Source organism: Acartia tonsa, chromosome 5, assembly GCF_053477335.1.
Source record: "Acartia tonsa isolate MP-2025a chromosome 5, ASM5347733v1, whole genome shotgun sequence".
Classification (NCBI taxonomy): domain Eukaryota; kingdom Metazoa; phylum Arthropoda; class Copepoda; order Calanoida; family Acartiidae; genus Acartia; species Acartia tonsa.
In genome coordinates, this window is record NC_137264.1 from 46,837,291 (window position 1) to 46,859,335 (window position 22,045).

The window sequence follows — 22,045 nt, forward strand, 5'->3', positions numbered from 1 at the left end:
TTGTAAAAATCAATTAGATTTAGTTTTGTTTTAAACTTTAGTTTTATATTGGCGTCTGTATGGATAGCAAACATTTTACTTTTTGAAAGCCCCTGATGGCCTTGAGCTCTGATTATAGTGAATTGATTTTTAACTAGAAATTGTAAATACCCTAAACTGTAAATATAAATCAACCAACTAACTGAATTATAATTATAAGGAACTTGAATGTACCATCATTTTTTTTAAGCAAAGCTTTTTTTACCATTAGGGTCAGTCTGACCGTCCATCTGAAAATTGTATCTCTTTCGTTTATACATTTAATAGCGGCTTCGCCCCTAGCCTCTAGGGGCTTTGCCCCAAGAGGTGATAAAAAAAATTATGGCGAAAATCGTAAAGGACCATGGAAATCTCCTTCAAAAAAAAAAAAAATTGGGGGGGGATTTTTTGGTTTTTGGGGGGGTTGGGGGTGTCCCACCCCCCAAGAAAATAGCTTAAAACCACCACAGGACCAATAGGTAGATACCCTGAAGAGTAGAATCCGATCGGTTCAGTGGTTACAGAGATCTTAAGGGACAGACAGACAGACGGACAGACAGACATCGTTCTACTTTGTATTATAGATATTCTCCTTATTCCGTTTCACCACTCTACATTCGTTAATGTTTGGCCTACCCTTTTATAAAAGTTGTCATCCTTGTTATAGTTTAAAATTAACCGAAGCTTCAGACTGTATCTTTTTTAATTTATCATTTGATTTGTCCAAATGTTGAATGTTGAGTTCTCCATTTTGCAGGGAGAGGAAGGCCAACATAAAAGTATCTAGTATGACGTCATAAAATACGTTTATTATCCATCTCATCCTTCCTCTGTATCGTATTCTTATGGCGTCACACTAGACACTATGCGCATTTCCAAGGTCAACAACTTTACGATACGTGCCTCCAAAACATAGCCATCTATCACATTGTATTATAAACAGCTTTCTCAGATATTAGAATGACAATTTATCAGATTAAAAAAAGCTTTTTTAGCCCCGAGGGAAAGACATGTGCCAACATAATTTGTATTAACTTTATGATTTGAAAATAGTCTATACTTCGATACCATACATGATTTTTCAGTATGACTGAGTACCGGTTATAATCCAGCGGATAACAATCGGGTTCAAAGACATACTGGAACACTTTTTCTCGTATTCATTCGAATCCGGTGGATAGGAACCGGTTTTCATCCATACGAAAAAACTATGTCTAGCATCGTATTATATCCAGCTTTCTACGAATATAAAAATGTAAAATCATAAGATTAAAACCTGTTTTTTTAGCCCGTGCCTTCGGCATCTTGGGGCTTAAAACTGGTTTTAATCTTATAATTGTACATTTTATATCCGCGGAAAGCCGTTTATAATACGATGCGAGAAATAACTGTTATTTTTCTCAGCGTCTTTGAAAAATGAAGATAAATGTAGTTTATTTCTGTAAATTACAAATTAATATATTTCTGTAAATTACAAATTAATATATTTCTGTAAATTACAGATTTTTTTATAAAGAGGATATAGCAAGGATCTAAAAGGATAAATCAATGGCCGATAAATTGATGCACATTCAAAATGATAATACACAAAATTACCTCTATAGTGGTTGTAACGTTGGGACACGCAACTTAATGAACCAACCAATAAAAAATCAACAAAAAGTTCCCAAAGATGTTAAGCCAACAATAAGAAAACGTTATTAAAAACGTTAGGGACTAGTGTAATAAACAGACCAATGTCCCCTCCCTCCCTGTACAGAAAGAGTGTGTGAGAGAGTGAGGGAGAGAGAGAGATGAACTTGCCAGTATTGTGAACCACTTTTAAACATCAACAACATGAAATTTTCACTCCAACTTGGGGTAAGTTTTATTTATGTATAAAAAAGTATTTTGCTTTTTATATCAATTCTAGCTTATTAAGTGCAGTGCTACGGATACGCACATAGAGGCCTCTAGATATACTTAGGGGGGGGGGGAAGGGTCCAATATCCCTCCATTTTTAATCTTAGTTAAAAAAAAATAAACAAAATTTCAAATCAGTTCAGCGGTTAGCGAGATTCTTTGGTATGACAGATTTTATTATTAGAGCTGGATCTTTAAATCTTTTTAGTGGTGAGCCAGATCGGGGTGAGCCGAATTTCAGCCAATCACAGCGCGGCATTTCATAAAATGCTGTGCTCTCATTGAAAAGTTGGCTCATCCCGATCTGGCTCACCGCTAAAATGATTTAAAGATCAAGCTTAGGATTAAAGCTTAATAAATAAAATTGATAATTGGTATTTATATCGCATCGCATTATAGACATATTTCAGTGGATATTAAAATGAAAAATTGAAACCCTTTGAGACTAACAAAACTCTTTTTAATCTTATGATTTCTATTGTATTATTCGTGGAAAAGAGTCTGTAAAATGATGCTTTACATGATTTTTCAGTATATCTTAGAACCGGTTCTAATCCAGCGGGTATTAGTCGGTTTTGAAGCCATACTGGAATGTTTATCAACTTACAGACGGAAAAGCGCGCTCTACTACGTGCGCGGAACTATATTAAACTGTAAATTACATAACAATTTTAACGTATTTATGTAAAATTTGAAATCCTTGCTTTCAAAAATGTTATCTAAGATTTTAATCTCCATAACATGTATAAAAAATGGATATATTCGTTTTCCAGTATGGCTTCTAAACCGATTAATATCTGCTGGATAAGAACCGGTTATTAAATATGTGTAGGATGCTACTATATCCAGTTTTCCACGAATATAGATTTGTACATTTTTATATCCGCGGAAAGCTGATATAAAGTGATTTGATAAAAACCTGATTATGGCTTCGAAACGGCTGGATATCCGCTGGATTAGAACTGGTTTTCAGCCATACTGAAAAATTATGCATAGCATTGTATTACAGACAATTTCGCAAAAATATTAAAATGCAAAGCGCAAAACTAACACGAACTGACGCATATGAACACTAAACACATAAGTGTTAGTCTTATATTTTTTAATTGTTCAATGTTCATGCATTATTTTTGTTTTTAGATGTTTTCATTCTTGTATTTGCAAATGATTTTACTTAAAATACATGTCGAAATTTAATAAATATAACTAAATTATAATAAGGGAAAGCATAAAAATAAGAAATAAGAAAGGAAAATAAATGCTCAATTTGTTTTTTGAAAAAATATTAATTTGATAGATATTCTTTTTTGTTGATAATTTGAAAAGAATCTGTATATTTACTAAAATCAAAACTTGGCCCTGAAAGTACACAATCCACATTTTTATAATAAGGTTGAGGAGGGGGAGGGAGTGGTTAGGAGAAAAGAAAATTAACCAGAATAAAAAGGACCATCGCCCCTTTAATTAAACAATTTTCAAAAAGTAATGTTTTCTATTCAATTTCAGATTGTGTTTATGCAGTTGGCAGCTCTTGTGAATGCGGGAACTCTGCAACTTGTAGAGCAGCGTCACTCCACTCAAAAGAGAGAACCCCAAAGGTAGATAGATAGATAGACATTCAACAACCATGACAACTTTCAAAAGTAGATAAGGACTACAAAATTTTTGGAAAAACAAACTGATATATTTATATGACAGACAGGCGGACTAAGTAAAATTTAAACTGGATGTTCATTGGTATAAGGTATCATTATAAAAGCAGTTGATTGATTATCTTTTCCCCTTAATGGATTCTTACGGATGGACAAACAGACATTTTAAATTAGAGAGTAGCTTTTTTCAAAAATATAGAAAATGTGTCCATTATCCTTATACTAAAGTAACAGGATGTCTTTTTGTCTGTGTGTTTGTACCAAAGGATCTCGCTAACTACTGAACCGATTGGGTTCTCCTTAACAGGGTGGCTAATAGGTCCGGGAAGGTTTATAACTATTTCGGGGAGGATACCACCACCCTCCAAAGAGAAATCCCCCCCCCAAAATTTTTTTTTAAAACTTTTTTAAACTAAAATAAAAAATGGGGAGGGGGACAACCTCCTTCCCCCTCAGAAAAAAATATTCCCCCCCCCAAAATAAATTTGTTTTTACTTTTTCTTTTAAAATCTACAATAATAAATTGGGTTATAAAATTCGACTCTCCTCCTATAGACGTAGCCACAAGTCCTATAATAAAGTAAATAATGTTTGTTTGTTTGTCTGTCTGTCTGTTTGTACTGAAGGATCTCGCTAACCGGTGAACTAATGGGGTCCTCCTTAACAGGGTGGCTTCTCATAGGTCCCAGGAAGGTTTATAACGTTTTTGGAAAAGGATACCACCAACCTCCCAAGAGAAATCACCCCTAAAAAAATTACGCCTCCCTCAATTTTTTTAACTAAAATAAAAAAAAAACGGAGATTGGTCAACTCACCCCCCCCCCCCAAAAAAAAAACAACTTTTGTTTACTTTTTTTTATAAAAATCTTAATTTAAAAAAATGGATTTTGGTAATCAAATCCCCCCTCCACAAATTCCCCTAGGCGCGTAGCAGCTAGCTAAATATATAGTGATTCATGCATATAATATGTAGATTGAACCTCACCACTGCCCCCGATCCGCCCACCAACCTCAGCATTACTATGGATAATTGGGACATGGCGGCCACTGTTAACTGGGACCCACCTCCAATAGGTCAACACACTGCATTTAGACTGAAGCTTAATTCATTAAGTGAAACTGGTAAAACTGTCTGGAATATTGTTATCAAAGATACCTCAAGCATCCTCCGTGACCTGACACCTGGAGCTACATATGAAGTACAGCTCTACAGTATTTTTGAGAACAAAGAATCACAGACATATATATCTACTAACTTTACAACAAAACCGAACCCTCCTGGAATGATTATCATTTGGTTCAGAAATGAGACAACTCTGTTACCGTTTTGGCAGCCTCCTTTTCCTGCAGGTGTCTACACAGATTATAAGGTATCTATTGACCCTGAAGATGCCAAACAGTCCTGTATGTATGTCAAGAGTGAGGATAACCCCGATAGCCCCTCTCAGGCCTTGTTCAATGGCCTTGTTCCTGGCAAAGCATATAATATCAGCGTTCAAACCATATCTGAGGACCGTGTATCTGAGCCAAGAACAAGCCAATACCGGACAGTACCGCTACGTCCACACAACGTAACCTTCAACCCAAACAAGATTGGTCCATACAGCTTTGAGGTTGAGTGGGAGGGTCCAGACGGTGAGTCTGAATTTGATAGGTATACAGTGGCTATTGGCACCAGAAGAAAAACCCCACAGACTATAGATCGCGGACAGCCTTTGGTAGCTCATTTTACTAAAAATCTACACCCTGGTCAAACATATAAGGTTGTAGTAAAGTCTCACATTAAAGACGTTGCCTCATGGCCTGCATCAGGGAATGTAACAACAAGACCTCTACCTGTTACAAATATCCAAAAGTCAACAGATAACAACACAGGTGATATTACACTGACTTGGAAGCCAAGTCCTGATTCTTTACAAGATACATATAAGGTTGAATATCAAGAGATGGAAACTCTTAATGGAGATTCTGGTAGTGTTATAGTTGATATGCCAGCTTACACAATGTCAAACCTGCAATCTGGTAGGAACTACAGCTTCACTATCAAGGCAATCAGTAATGGCTTGGAGTCTCTGGGCATGACAGTATCCCAGGATACAAGACCATCCTTGCCATTTATTAGAGATTTTAGACCAACAACAAAGAGCAGTGTTGCTGTGGATAGTGAGCAACTTCTTCTGGAAATTCTCAGCAGCGTTAAGGTATTTTTTTATCTTTAGCATGTTTGTTTTGGAGGATTAAATAGAAGGAGTAGATGTCAACTAGAGTTATAGTATTTATTTAAATAACTTACCTTGTGCTGATAATCAAATTAATTTCCTGGAATCGGAATTTCAATCTTCCCTATTTTTTTTAGAAAAGATACTTTTTTAGAGCTTTTAATTGGAAACCTCTAGTTGGAACAACCAATTATGGTTTAATAGGAGCCCCAAAGTGATTAATCTAGCTTGTTCATAAATTTTTGGTTGCAGGTTTAATTTACCATGCGTGGTCCTATTCCTCTGTGTTTAATGCATATTTATTTTTTTACTAAAAAACCTTTTTTTTTCAGCCTGAAGATGTGGATCATTTGCTCGCTATGCCTCCAAGACCGGTACCTGATGACTTTAGGTTTGACTCAGTACAGAAGGAACAACCAACCAGTCTGCTGCCACAGTTTAACTTTAACTATGACTATACGATTGTACAGGAAGAACTACCTGCTCATTTTCTCCCTATTGACTATAAGATTGTACAGGAAGAACTACCTGCTCATTTTCTCCCTATTGACTATAAGATTGTACAGGAAGAACTACCTGCTCATTTTCTCCCTATTGACTATAAGATTGTACAGGAAGAACTACCTGCTCATTTTCTCCCTATTGACTATAAGATTGTACAGGAAGAACTACCTGCTCATTTTCTCCCTATTGACTATAAGATTGTACAGGAAGAACTACCTGCTCATTTGCTCCCTATTGACTTTGAAATTGAACCGGAAGAGATGCTTGCTAATATGCCACCTAACAATTTTAAGTTGATTAAAGAAGAAATGCCAGTCTCTTTATTACTTAAAATCTATGGATCCCTGGAAGACATACCTGTAAGCCTTTTGCCCATGGAACACAGAAACTATATTATCCATAAGAACTTGGCCACAACTCTGCCACCTGAAGACTTTAAAATTGACCCAGTACAGGAGGAACAGTCGGCCAGTCTTCTGCCAAAGTTTGTAGCTAGTGAGGAATCTATGGCTCAAAATCCTGTAACTGAGATATTGGTATAGTAGTTAGATAGCCAGTTAAATACCAAAAAAAGTATAGATAGATAATTTTTGTTACATATATAAAAGTAATGAAAAATAATGTTTTGTTTTAATGCATTTTTGAAAAGAAAACTCTAACTTTGGCTATATTAGGGCTAGGAGATTGGTTCTAACAGTTTTTGATTCTGACCAAACCCAATAAATCTAGGGCCCTATGTAAATCTACATCCTGTCTGTTTGTAAGTCCATTCGTCTAAGTAAGTTAACAAAAGCATTACTTTTGGCCATAGATGGGCTAGAAGAAGGGTCATTCTAGTCTTCAGTGACATTAAACACCTTTTTTGGTTAGTTTGTATTAAATTTTGGCCATTGTAGAACAATAAAGCTACATATTGATGTTTTAGAATATAAATTCAATATGTTAATGGTTTGAATGTATTTACATCAAAGAACAGTAGTCTTCTTTCAAATGCGCCAGTTTTCTTAAAAACTAATCTTGTTCAGTTTGTGTTGGATGCCAAGAACATCACCTTGAAATGGCCCAGACCTGAGGGAAGAATAGGTTAGTAAAGTTCATTAATCTTTCATTGGTTGACACTTTCTTATTATTTCATTAAAACAGCAAAAACAATTAAACCCTTTTGTAAAACTAAATAATGAATATTTACTTAAACCTAATATTTTTTTTTGCAATTACAATCCAAGGTATTAACTAATTGGGTGATGGCTCATAAATAGATATTATGAATATTTAATCACACCAAATATCACGTATATGAAATGAAATGTTTTTATGAAGGTTGTCAGATAATTAAGTTTGTTTAGAATTTTACTACGTGACCTGGTACCCGCTAACCTATCCCAAGGAGTTGCGACACAAAGAAATACAGGCAAATACTGATACTCAGGGGGTCATGGAGGCTGTCCATATTGATAAACTAAGGTATTCCAAGACTGGGCTATTATCATAATTGGTAGTTGGGTTTGTTTAACTTGGGGTTGGGGTTTAATAAAAACTATCAAACTGTCCAGTGTCCACATTTGAAAAAACTGACTTTGTTACTTTTAGTTTTGTAAATATATTTCCAGTATGGCTTTGAAACTGATAAATCTCCGCCTTATCAAAAAATCATGTATAACATCGTATTATAGACAATTGTCTACAAATAAAAAAATCAAAACTGATATTAATCTGAACATTTGTCAGTTTTATATCTGCGGAAAGCTGTCTATAATACGATTTGATAAAAAAACTATTATATATATATATATATACAGAGTATTTTTTTTTATGAGAACTTTTTTGAAAGCAATTTTACCCCACTTATAGTTATCAGAATTTAATGATTATTGGCTTATTTTCTTCGTTTTTTAAGGCAATTAATAGAACAACCAAAAAATATTTCAGTTTTTATTTAAAAAGTACAGTAAAATCTAAATTTCAAAACTTAGGTGTCAACATATAAAAATGGTTTTAGCGCATTTTTCTTTAAAAAATGGATTTTCTGTAGTCGACTTTGGGGGGCCAGTACTCCCTCCCTGGTTGAGATATGATCTAGTACATGTCCCTACTAGTATCTGTATACATTTTTAGCTCTATATCTCAACTTTGAAGTGTTTAGCAGCCATTCTTGCAAAAGGTTGATTATTTGAGCATAAGAAAAATGCGCTAAAACCATTTTTAGGTGTTGACACCTAAGTTTTGAATTTTAGATTTTACTGTACTTTTTAAATAAAAACGAAGAAAATAAGCCATTAATCATTAAATTCTGATAACTATAAGTGGGGTAAAATTGCTTTCAAAAAGTTCTCATAAAAAAAAACACACTGTATATATATTTAGACCTGGAGTAGAGTACCAGTTTAGCCTAAGAACACAGTCCAATAATTTGTTGAGTAAAGCAAAACAAATCAACATAAGAACTCAGCCACTATGTACCAGTGAACTTATAATTATTAATAAACAAGAGGTATTTATCTATTTGGTTTTTGTTATTTTTTTATTAAATGTAGAATAGAACACTATGATGGCAATACATATTAGACAATTTGAATGATATACTAATAATCAACATGACTTTTATCAAAACTGAAAAGAAACTGTCTATGCTCAGTTATTGGAAACTCTTTAATTTTTCCAATAATATTTTTTTCTCTTAATTTCGTGATTTTCAACCTTTTTTTCTTATTCTAAACTTTGCCCTAGTAATCTCAAAACGTGTAAGTAAGCAATTAACATTTTTTTTGGCTTACTTAAATGTGCCATTGTGCCATTTTTGTGGTAAATTACTGATAAGCCATAAAGAATACTAATTGCTTACTTATATCAGCATTCTACAACAATTTGGTCTTACTTGTGAGATAAAAGAGGGTGAAGTAAATAAATACTCAGTCATTTACAGTAAAAGTGGCTTATATAAGTTGAAGTGAAGAAAAAGAAGGAGGAGTAATAATTAATCCCTTCCTTCCTGTAAGCAGTTTATGAAAAAAAGAGAAGATTTGGCTGATATAAGCAAAATAAGCAACAAATGTGATTGATTGCTTATAAGTAATTTATCCAAAAATTGCATGATTTGGTATATAAGGCAAATAAGCATTTATTGTGATTGATTGCTTGTAAGTAATTTATCAACAAATTGGATGATTTAGTATATAAGCCAAATAAGCATTTATTGTGATTGATTGCTTATAAGTAATCTATCAAAAAATTGTATGATTTGGTATATAAGCCAAATAAGCAATAAATGTGATTGATTGCTTATAAGTAATCTATCAAAAAATTGCATGATTTGGTATATAAGCCAAATAAGCATTTATTGTGATTGATTGCTTATAAGTAATCTATCAAAAAATTGCATGATTTGGTATATAAGCCAAATAAGCATTTATTGTGATTGATTGCTTATAAGTAATCTATCAAAAAATTGCATGATTTGGTATATAAGCCAAATAAGCATTTATTGTGATTGATTACTTATAAGTAATTTGCATTTTCATTGATTGCTTTTAAGTAATATATCAAAAAATTGTATGATTTGGTATATAAGCCAAATAAGCATTTATTGTGATTGATTGCTTGTAAGTGATTTATGAAAAAATAGCATGATTTGGTATATAAGCCAATAAGCATTTATTGTAATTGATTGCTTGTAAGTAATTTTTCAAAAAATTGCATGATTAGGTATATAAGCCAAATAAGCACTAAATGTGATTGATTGCTTATAAGTAATCTATCAAAAAATTGCATAATTTGGTATACAAGCCAAATAAAGATTTATTGTGATTGATTGCTTATAAGTAATCTATCAATAAATTGCATGATTTGGTATACAAGCCAAATAAGCATTTATTGTGAATAATTACTTATAAGTAATTTATCAAAAAATTGGATGATTTTGTATATAAGCAAAATAAGCATTTATTGTCATTGACTGCTTGTAAGTAATTTATGAAAAAATAGCATGATTTGGTATATAAGCCAAATAAGCAATCATTTTCATTGATTGCTTATAAGTGATTTATGAAAAAATAGCATGATTTGGTATATAAGCCAAATAAGCAATCATTTTCATTGATTGCTTATAAGTAATTTATGAAAAAATAGCATGATTTGGTATATAAGCCAAATAAGCAATGATTTTCATTGATTGCTTGTAAGTAATTTATGAAAAAATAGCATGATTTGGTATATAAGCCAAATAAGCATTTATTGTGATTGATTGCTTATAAGATATTTATAAAGAAATTGGATGATTTGGTATATAAGCCAAATAAGCATTTATTGTGATTGATTGCTTATAAGATATTTATAAAGAAATTTGATGATTTGGTATATAAGCCAAATAAGCAATAAATGTAATAAATTACTTTTAAGTAATTAATCAAATAAATGCTTATTTAGCTTATATACCAAATCTTGCATTTTTAAAATGAATAACCTATAAGCAATCAACTACAATAAATGCTTATTTGGTTATGTATCAAATCATCCAAATTTTTGATAAATTACTTATAAGTAATCAATGAAAATTATTGCTTATTTGGCTTATGTACCAAATCATGCTATTTTTTCATATATCACTTACAAGCAATCAATCACAATAAATGCTTATTTGGCTTATATACCAAAGCATGCAATTTTTTGATAAATTACTTACAAGCAATCAATCACATTTATTGCTTATTTGGCTCATATACCAAATCATGCAATTTTGTTATAAATTACTTATAAGTAATCAATGAAAATTATTGCTTATTTGGCTTACATACCAAATCCTGCATTTTTTGATAAATATCTTATAAGCTATCAATCACAATGAATACTTATTTGGCTTATAAACCAAATCATGCAATTTCTTGATAAATTACTTACAAGCAATCAATCACATTTATTGCTTATTTGGCTTATATATCAAATCATGCAATTTTTTAACAAACTACTTATAAGTAATCAATGAAATTTTTTTATTATTTGGCTTATATACCAAATCATGCATTTTTTTGATAAATTACTTATAAGCAATCAATCACATTTATTGCTTATTTGGCTTATATACCAAATCATCCAATATATTAATAAATTACTTATAAGCAATCAATCACATTTATTGCTTATTTGGCTTATATACCAAATCATGCTATTTTTCATAGATCACTTACAAGCAATCAATCACAATAAATGCTTATTTGGCTTATATACCAAATCATGCTATTTTTTGATAAACTACTTGTAAGTAATTAATGAAAATTATGGCTCATTTGGCTTATATACCAAATCATGCAATTTTTTGATTAATAACTTATAAGCAATCAATCACATTTATTGCTTATTTGGCTTATATCAGCCAAATCTTTTCTTTTTTTCATAAACTGCTTACAGGAAGGAAATAATTGACACCTTTATTTTATATAAATATCTACTACTTGACGATAATTTAGTATTTTGGAAACATAAAATTATAAATTAAAAATATTAATTTTTGGTGGATTTATGCCATTTTTAAAAAGGGTAGTGAAAAACTTCTTGTCAGTTTTCATGATTTTCCAGATTTTTTTACCCACTTTTTTTAAAGCATTAAAAAATACATTAAATGCAATAATAATATTAATATGCAACATGTATTGTGTATAAAACAGTTTTCACTATGTGCGCCCTCCCAGCTGTTTTTGAGTTAATAAGCTTTTTATTTTGCATGACTTGAACAATTTTGTTCTTATTAACTTAAAATTATCCCCATTAGAGGGGGAAGGAGTCATTTTAGAGCCCAAAGCCATCTCTGCAATATTTTTGAGGTGGATCTTTCTTTATTTCTGCATCAGTTGCCTCTGGTGAACCGTTTTGCTGTTATTTGCTGCCAATAGCGTGATTTTTAACTAATTTTGCCGCTCCTACGGTTTTAATGGACATTTAAGGAATAAAGAAGTTGTTAGATAAACATGACCTATAAATCTTTTATTTTAGCAATTAAATTTGCTAAATTTCATGTTTTCATTTTGTTCCAGCAGAAATTCAATTTGGGGGATTTTTATAATACTTGCAAAACCTAATATATGCGTGAGAGAGAGAGAGCAATATATGTTTTCAGAGAGAAAATAATATAAGTAATTATGTGTATATTCTTATACAAACTTTAAATGAACATAATTACACTTAGAAATAAGGTATTAGTACAAAATCAATAGTGTTTTGAAAATTATGTTATTGTTGGTTATATCTGTAAAAAAAAATATTTGAAAACATGCCTTACAAGTCTCCTATTTTACTTATTCTGGACCTACCTAGAAATGCCAGGACTCAAACTGGGTGCACCTGGCGCTATATTCTTGTTCACAAACATTGTTTGCATTGAAGAAATATTTACATAGACGTTGATTTTGTTAAAATATTCCTATCCTAACTTAACCCATTAGTGACGAACCGGCTTTTAACGCCTGGTTCCAGAAAATGCCGAAAAAAACCGGTTCTCAGTTTCAGGATTGCATCATTCTCAGTATGAATCCCCCCTCTACTACCCTGGTTTTCATTTCCCCCTGGAGCAGGTAGTTTTGCTTACTTCCGTTTGCCAGTATAGCTCAACAAAATTTGAAAACCAAGAAAAACGAGGTGATTTTTAAAATACCCCTCCTAACTTTTTTGTTTATGAAGTAAAGTTAGTGATTTTTTTCGTGAAATTTAAAGTTTGTTGGCAAGTACATTCATTTGTGAAATCGTTTTATTCAAATTATTATTTTTTATATGATTTTTTAATCGTTTTTTTACGTTCTATATTGGCCCAGCTCGGCCCAAGTAAAGATACCCGCCATTTTTATTGCCCGGCTCGGCGCGAGTAAAGATACCTGTCCACATATAATATCAAAATTTTAAAACTTCTAGGAAACAGGCTTTTTTAACTGAAAAGGGTGGCTCCTATAGCTAAAACACTAAATGTGATATAAATCGTTTTGTATCTTACTTGTAGCTCTATCAATTACATGAGGTTATGAAGTTTTCAATTGCGGATCGTATCGTAGTATTAGCTACTCTACAACACACTTTGGACATTCAAAAATTACATTTTTAATTTTTTGGGCCAAATAACCGGGTATTTAGGACAAAACCGGGCTTGAATGCCGGGGAAAGCACCAAAAAATGCCAAAAACGGTTACCTATGCCGAATGGTTTCTTTACTCACGCCGAACCGGGTTTTATTGCAACTTTCCTGTGCATGCCACTAGAGCAAAACAAAAAAATTTGAATTCCGTTTTTACCATAACAAAGCTTCCCTGAAATTTTCAGCTCGATCGGTCCATAAAAGTGACGCTTGGCACTTATGGGTTAATTTATGAAGGTTTATGGATTTTCTAAAAATAGGGTAGCTTCCCTTGCCCAAAACAGCCAGACATACTTACCAAATGCAAATTAAGTTAACAGGAGCAAAATTTAAGTTATTTCCAAGTTAAAGCAAAAGAAATTACATCATTACTTCAAAAACAAGCCTATTTATTGAAGTTTACTTTTGTCTACTCTTAATGTCCAAGTATTTGTCATTTGATCCCACTGTGAACTTTCATTGATTGCTCATAAGTAATATATCAAAAATAGCATGATTTGGTATATATGCCAAATAAGCAAAATCTTTCATTGATTCCTTATATTTTATCTGTTGCATATTCAAAGGTTTAATGTGATAATAAATGTAGGATGTCTAAATCCCCAATCACTTAATTTGAGGAATAGGAATAAAATGTAGACACAATCATACCACAATAAAAATTAAATTGAGAGTAATCAAATTGCCAGGTATTTTTACAATATTTCATTAATACAACTTTGAATATTGGAATTTAGCTAAAGATTAAGGTTGTTTAGGGACATTATGATGTCTAAAATCTACTTTTTATGGGATTGATTATCTAGTAGTAGTAAATCTTTTTTTGTATCAAGTTTGTATTATTCAATTATCGCACTGATTACAACAGATTTCTGCAAATATAAATGTGCAATTATAAGATTAAAGGCATGGGCTAAATCTTAATTATAGCAAACCTGGATATTAAACAATGCCTTACATAATTATTCAGGATAGCTGAGAGCTGGTTCCAATCAACAGGATATTTGTTGGTTTCAAAGCAATACTTATGTATTAAATTAATCCTCCTCTCTCTTTCTCTCTCTCTCTCTTTCAAAACACTTCTTCCTAAAGGCAAAAGTGTTATCACCAAAATATTTATATTTTTTTTGTATTAGAGATAATTATGGTAAAATTCTATGTTTTCTGTGCCTAAAAAGAATGCCTTATCCAAATGATTTGTTTTTAGAAATTGTACATTTAGGCGGGTTGATTTTCCCCGTTTTTCTTTTTCACAATTTTTTGTTGGCCAAGCTTTAAATATGTATTTCAAAAGTTCTTTCTCTTGAAAATCAGTTTTACTCAAACAGCATTTTTCACGCAGCTACTCTAAAATTTGGTGTTTTAGTATGAAAGCTTAAAATCATAACTTTATTGTTTATTTTAAACCACAATAATGGCAAACCTATCAAAATGCTCGTAAATTTAATCACAAATGTGAATATCTAAAAAAATCTAAAAAATAGAAAAATCTAAAAAGATACAATGCAACATTTTTTTCTCAACTATATGAATTTTTAGTTTTCCTTTTAAAACTTAAACTTTACTATCTATCTATTGAAGTAACTGCAATTGTGGCTCAACACATAGCACTTCTGCTTTCCACTGGGGAGGTGATAGGTTTGAATCTCAGGCCAACATAACTATAGACATTTAAAATGGTTCCTACAGCTGCTGTCAGGTGTAGAACATAAATAGTAAAAGCAGGGAGAATGCCTTGGCTCATAAACAGGTGCAACAAACTACCACGCACAGTTAGGAATTCTCAGACAACGGCGTGCAATTAAAGTGTTGGTTGTCTGATGGATGTTACTTAACCCATTAGTGCCGAACCGGGCATCAAAACCCGGTTCCGAAAAATGGAAAAAAAAACGGTTTCCGGCTTCATAATTGCATCATTCTCAGAATGAATCCCCCCTCTACTACCCTGACTTTCATTTCCCCCTGGAGCAGGCAGTTTAGCTTACTTCCGTTTGCTGGTATAGCTCAACAAAATTTGAAAATCATGAAAATTCAAAATACCCCTTCTAACTTTTTTGTTTTTATAGTAAAGTCGCTGATTTTTTTTGTGAAATCTAATGTTTATTGACAAGTACATCTATTTGTGAATTCGTTTTATTCAAATTATAATTTTTTATATGATTTTTTTATCGTTTTTTTACGCCCTATTATGACCCGGTTCGGCTTGGCCATAAATACCCGAAAATTTTAAAACCCGGCTCGGTTTCGGTTTTTATTACCCGGTTTTAACTTTTCAACCAATAAGAATAACAGTTTACGTCATTAGTAAGGGTTTGAGCCACCCTAATAACCCTAGTAATCTCTATAGGTGTCACCCAATAGTTTTATGCTCGTTTTCTGATATGTAACACCCAAATTTTATATGTTCTTTTTTTTGTAGTGTGTGTCTTTTAAAACTTCAAGCAACGGTTTTTTTTACCCGAAAACGGCGGCACCTATAGCCGAAACACTAAATTTGAAATAAATCGCTTCGTATTATACTTGTAGCTCTTTAGATTACATGAGGTTGTGTAGTTTTCAATTACGGATCGTATCAAAGTTCTAAAAAGTGTTCATCTCACTTTTGGCGTTCAAAAATTACATTTTTCGATTTTTGGTCAAAATAACCGGGTTTATACAGGTCAACCGGGTTTTAAAACTGGGGGAAAGCACCAAAAACGGGTGTTAATGCCTGGTTGGTATTTATGGCCAAGCCGAACCGGGTTTTTTTGCAACTTTCCTGTGAACGCCACTAGAGCAAAACAAAAAAATACGAATTCCGTTTTGACCATTATAAAGCTTCCCTGAAACTTACAGCTCGATCGGCCCATAAAAGTGGCGCTCGGCACTAATGGGTTAACCTAATATTCTTTAGTGTTAGAGTATCGCATCCCATAACATGTGGATGATGCTCTATTTTCTCTAAATAATCCCTCAAATTAAAGGGGAATCCCGCCCCTATGAGGTAATGGTAATGGTAATCTATATATTGAAAGTAACAATTCATATATTTGTTTCTTCTTTTTAAAAGTAACAGGATGTCTATATAAGAGTGTCAGTTTGTCTGTTAATACAAAGAAACCTCTCTAACCGCTGAAGCAATATGGTTTACCCCTTCCCCATTAAAGGTTTCTAGGGGAGTAGCTGCTAGTATAAAACAAAAAACAGGGAGGGAAAGGAACCACGGGCTTTTTAAAACTCTACTCCCCAAAGTTTTATAATAACGTTTCCTTGTTTGTTGGCATGCCAACTTTTGGGATATTTATTGTATCTTTATTGGTTGGTTCATAAAGTTAAGTGTTCAATCATTTCAACCACTTATTTCATTCTACAGATGGGTTAATTTTGTGTATCATCATTGGGGATATACAGCAACAATTTATCGGCCCTTGTCTTATCATTTTAGATCCCTGAACAAAATAGCATTATATGAAATGATCCAAGGGGATAAGACAATGACCAATAAATATATGTACATAACCAATGATGGCACACAAAATTACCACTTCTGTAGATTAAAATTAGTGGTTGAAACACTCAACCAATCTTAATATTTTAAAAGTCCCCAAAGTTGTTAAACCAATGAATGAGAAAATGTTATAATAAATCTTTGGGGCCAGTGTAATTAACAGCCCAATGTGTCGTCTGAAAAGGGTTAAACTTATAAAAAAAATCAATTGAAATATTAAAATTTATGCATTTTATGTCTAAATAATCAATTTTGTGTAATGTTAATAATATATAAAAAAATTGAGTATAAGTTAAATCTATTTTTTGTGTACAGCAAATATTAAGAAAAACCAGTTCTATTTGTAAATATTAATGCCAGTAAGGTATAAAAGTGCAAGCTGTACACATTATCTTTGCATTTTAGTGATATATAGGCAAAATTTTATCAGGTACTTTCATTTAAATCATTTTATTTCATTTATTAAGTTTTTCTTTTCTTTTCTAATTTAAGTAATTTTTTCTACAATTCAAGTTTATAGGGCTTTTTATGCAAATTATCTTTTTATTTGTTTTGTAGTAATTTTATGTATTTATTAGAATTTCCGTTGTATGATCCTGTTTTGTGTGGTGTCCACATTTGTGTCCAACCACTTTTGAAAGATAAACATCCCTGGATAAAGTTGGAAGGTCCAAGTGTTGGTCATTTTGTATCCTTTGATGAAATCTCTACTGTTCAAGTATGTATTTTTTACAGTTATTATCAATAAACATGTGAAAATGTCATTTGAGTTATTTATTTTTGGCAGTGTGATCATATGTCACGGTTTTGTACTGATCTTTTTGTAATAAAATGCCGTTAATTCCACACAATGTCCCCTCCCTCCCTGACAAAATTAAATGAGCTGGATTTTTTAATTATTTTAGTGGTGAGCCAGATTGGGGTGCGCCAAAGGTGATTGGAGGTTAGCCACTGCTAAAAAACATTGATCTTTAAAAGATTTTTGGCTCGATGTTGCCAGATTGCTGGTGACACTCAATAAAATATTGATCTTTAAATACTTTTTTTTGACTCACCCCCAAAAAAACAAAATCTCCAAATGATCAATAAACTAAACTCTGGGTACCAATAAAAAACTTTGGGTACCAGACTAAAATTTTGGGTACCAGTATAAAACTTTGGGTACCAGTATAAAACTTTTGGTACCAGTATAAAACTTTTGGTACCAGTATAAAACTTTGAGTACCAGTATAAAACTTTGGGTACCAGTATAAAACTTTGGGTACCAGTATAAAACTTTGGGTAACAGTATAAAATTTTGGTACCAGTATAAAACTTTGGGTACCAGTCTAAAACTTTAGGTACAAGAATAAAGTTTGGGTACCAGTATAAAACTTTGGGTACTAGTATAAAAATTTGGATATCAGAATAAAAATTTGGGTACCAGTATAAAACTAATTGAAAAAATATCAATTTATCAAATACGGCTCACCCTGATCCGGCTCAGTGGCTATACCAAACGAGTGTAACCGGTGCACCAGAGGTGATCCACGTGCTAAGCAAGATTGCTAACACCATTTTGATTTAAAGATCAATATTGGGTGCACCAATCTGGATCACCTCTAGTGCACCCTGATCTGGCTCACCACTAAATGATTTAAAGATCCTGCTCGGTTGAGTCATCTGCTGTCGGGGTTATCATTGTTTTAGTCCATGAGGCCAGCCTCGCTAATGTGGTTACATCAAAGTAGGGAATGGGTACCTAAAGTTTTATAACCAGAGAGAGGGGACAATGGGCTAATTATTACACTGGTCTCCAAAGTTTTATAATAACGTTGCCTCATTCATAGTTTAACAACTTTGGGGACTTTTGACTACCCTATTTTTATTTTAGATTGAAGAAAATTAAGAAAAAATTTGGGGTTGGTAATTTATCTTGGAAGAGTGGTGGTACCCTCCCCCAAAATAGTTATAAACCTTACTTGGAAAAAAAGCTACCCTGTAAAGAAGAATCATATTAGTTCAGAAATTAATCAGACTCTTAGGTACAAACAGACTGACAAACATCCTGTTACTTTATCTTAAGGATTTTAGTTTCTAAGAGATGAAATAAATTTTGGAGGGTGGGATATTTTTTTCTTGGATTGTGAAGGTAACATCTTTTAGAATATTTATAACCCTTCCTAAACCTTTGATAATATTCATTGAAAAGGATAACCACATTGGTGCAAATGCTCTGACACACAGTCACAGAAAGACACACAGACCTCCTGGTAATTTTGTTTGTTTGGCTTATATACCAAATAATATTGTTTATTGATAAATTACTAATAATCATCATTTCAAATTAATGTTTGTTTGACTTATTTACCAAATCCTATTTTTTTATAGGTATATCATATATAGACAATCTATATAAATTATTGCTTGTTTGGCTTATAAACCAAATAATACTTTTTCTTTATTTCTTCTGAAATGAGCAACTTTTACTATAAATGTCTCAGGATAGGTCAGACAATATTGTTGTAGAATGCTGACACAAGTAAGCATTTTATATTTATATGGCTGATCAGTAATTTACCTAGAAAATGGCACAATTAGGTGAACAATTTAATTTTTCATGTGTAAATCAGGGGGAGAGATTACTAGGGAAAGATTTTACATAGATTAATTTAGAAGCGCATTAATAATTTGGTTGCCTTTTACTTTAAAATATATAAATTTTCAATAAACAAAAATATTGTTCAACAGGTATATATAAATATACAATATGATCATATAGTGCTGAAATAAAGTAAATGCTCAAATAAGGTCCCAAACCAATGAATATAAATAAATCTTTTTATTTTTTATACTACATATTACATACGTTTACAAATATGATGATCATTTACTAATTCGGTGAACTAGATGCTCAAATTGACCTTCATTAGCATCTACACATAAATGAGCTCATGTTCTTGTATGGCAAGCCATTTGCTGAATACTAAAGACCACTTTTAGGGGTTGAAAAGGTACAAACTTTGTTTTTGCCGCCGAAAATCGCTGCCATTGCTGTGATGGTGCGTGCTAGGCAAATGCCACCAAAGTCAACTTTGGTCAGGCCTGGCATGTTCTACAATAAAGTATTTAATTACAAAAGCTGTAAAATGGCTCTTTCAATGAGATTTGCTACTACAACAAAATTACATACCCACTTTCAGTTTAAGAATTCTTGTAAATGTTTGATGCTAGGATAAAGGTTGCAACAACTAACCATATGGGCGGTACGGGACGGGACGGTCAGTGCGTGCGTGCGTGCGTTGCGGTCAGTCAGTTTAGTGTTGTTTGGTTTGTGTAAGGAGAAAGAGTGTATTCACTTCGTTAGTCTAAATACAAGTAAAGTTATTTATGTGAGATAATAAGTTATATATAATCTAAATGTAATCTGTGCTTTTCATTAAAGATAAATAATCAATGAAATAAATTTTAATTATTTATCTTTCTTTAGAGGCAAAGTTTATAAATGCTCATATACTTCGAAACAAAGCAAATGTATTATAGTGAAATATGAAATAGTATCCAAAAATCAGAAATTTCCCCCTTTCCAACATAACAGGATTGAATTTGTGTGAATTGAAAGGTAATTCTTATCTTATGTAAGCATGTACTTTCTATATACTTATTGTTCGTAGCGAAGCTACTCTATAATTTGCAATGTCCGTCTGTCTTAGTTTGGGGGAAACATGATTTTCTCGGCTCCTATAAAAGATAAAAGGCTGAAACTTTTTGACAACATTCCCATTATTAAGGAGCACATTTAACTATAAAACATCAACGGCGGTCGGACCGCTTTTTAGCAGGTTTTAGGCTATTTTTGCATTTTTCACATTTTTCACCATATCTTTGGTGTTTATGGTCCAATTTCCAAAATTTTTTCAGTAATAGATATCAAAATAAAATTTCCTGTCATTGCAAGAAACAACTTTGACGGTCAGACTGCCTTTAAGCAGGTTTTAGGCTATTTTTGTATTTTTACATTTTTATCCATACCTTTGGTGTTTATGGTCCGATTTCCAAAATTTTTTCAGTTATAGATATCAAAATTAAATTTCCTGTCTTTTCAAGAAAACATCAATGGCGGTCCAACTGCCTTTTTGGAGGTTTTTGGCTATTTTTCACACTTTTTATCATATCTTTAGTGTTTATGGTCCGATTTCAAATTTTTTTTTGTTAAAAATATCAAAAAAAAATTTCACTCTGTTTTGAGCATTAAGTATGTAATTTACTTTGAACGTCAGTCTGTTAGTCTTAGTACTGATATATAAGTATTAAATAATTGAAAACAAATGTTGAAAAGGTTTCGTGATTTTTCCCCCAATATACATGTTTTTGACAACTAATCTTTAAATTCTTATACATAATTTTTGTGCTTTGCTACTTATGGATGTTGTCATCCTTGTTTATATTATATTCAGGGATCTAAACGAATGAGAAAAGTATGTTATATTTATATACAAAGTACTTCCCCAATAATCTTTAACAACATTATCTCTTCTTTATATTAGGATTATTGGTTGAAAAGTGTCGACACTACTGGTTTGGTAACAACCAATCCAGACATACGGACGGACGGACATGCATCTGCTTACTCCAACTTTGCTTGCAAAACTTAAGAACCGTGTATGTTTGTTAAAGCTTTTGTTATTCAGCATTGCTTTTAAGCGAAGCTTTTCTATAATTAGGGTCGGTCCGTCCGTACGTCCATCACGGATAGCTTTTTTCGTTAATTTGGACATGTTAGAATTGTCCTATCGATTTCAAATTTTGCATGGTGATTCCTTTAGTAGTTAGGTACGAATTAGAAAGCGTAGCAACTCTATAATCATTACCAAAATGTCCGTACATTCATTTTAAACATGTTGATTTTTTTATTTTTCTAAATAGCTTTTTTCGTTAATTTGGGCATGTTAGAATTGTCCTATCGATTTCAAATTTTGCATGGTGATTCCTGTAATAGTTAGGTACGAGTTAAAAAGCGTAGCAACTCTATAATCATTACCAGAATGTCCGTACGTCCATTTTAAACATGTTGATTTTTTTTACATTTTTAACAACAAATTTGTATGTGACCTAATTATCCGATTGGTCTGATTTTTGGTATACTGATTCCTGGGACAACAAAGTACAATAT

The 22,045-nt window shown here is 32.2% G+C and overlaps 1 protein-coding gene across 1 annotated transcript in view; it reads left to right on the plus strand.

Moving 5' to 3' along the window:
- The first annotated feature begins 1,823 nt into the window (after positions 1-1,823).
- Positions 1,824-22,045, plus strand: part of LOC145319656 (tyrosine-protein phosphatase 10D-like) — a 32,793-nt gene continuing 12,571 nt past the window's right edge. The window contains exons 1-7 of the mRNA XM_080161933.1: positions 1,824-1,878; positions 3,427-3,518; positions 4,546-5,773; positions 6,124-6,831; positions 7,321-7,378; positions 7,642-7,759; positions 8,660-8,786. Of these exons, the coding sequence (XP_080018059.1) occupies positions 1,855-1,878; positions 3,427-3,518; positions 4,546-5,773; positions 6,124-6,831; positions 7,321-7,378; positions 7,642-7,759; positions 8,660-8,786 (2,355 nt within the window). The 5' untranslated portion in view covers positions 1,824-1,854. The remainder of the gene's footprint in view (positions 1,879-3,426; positions 3,519-4,545; positions 5,774-6,123; positions 6,832-7,320; positions 7,379-7,641; positions 7,760-8,659; positions 8,787-22,045) is intronic.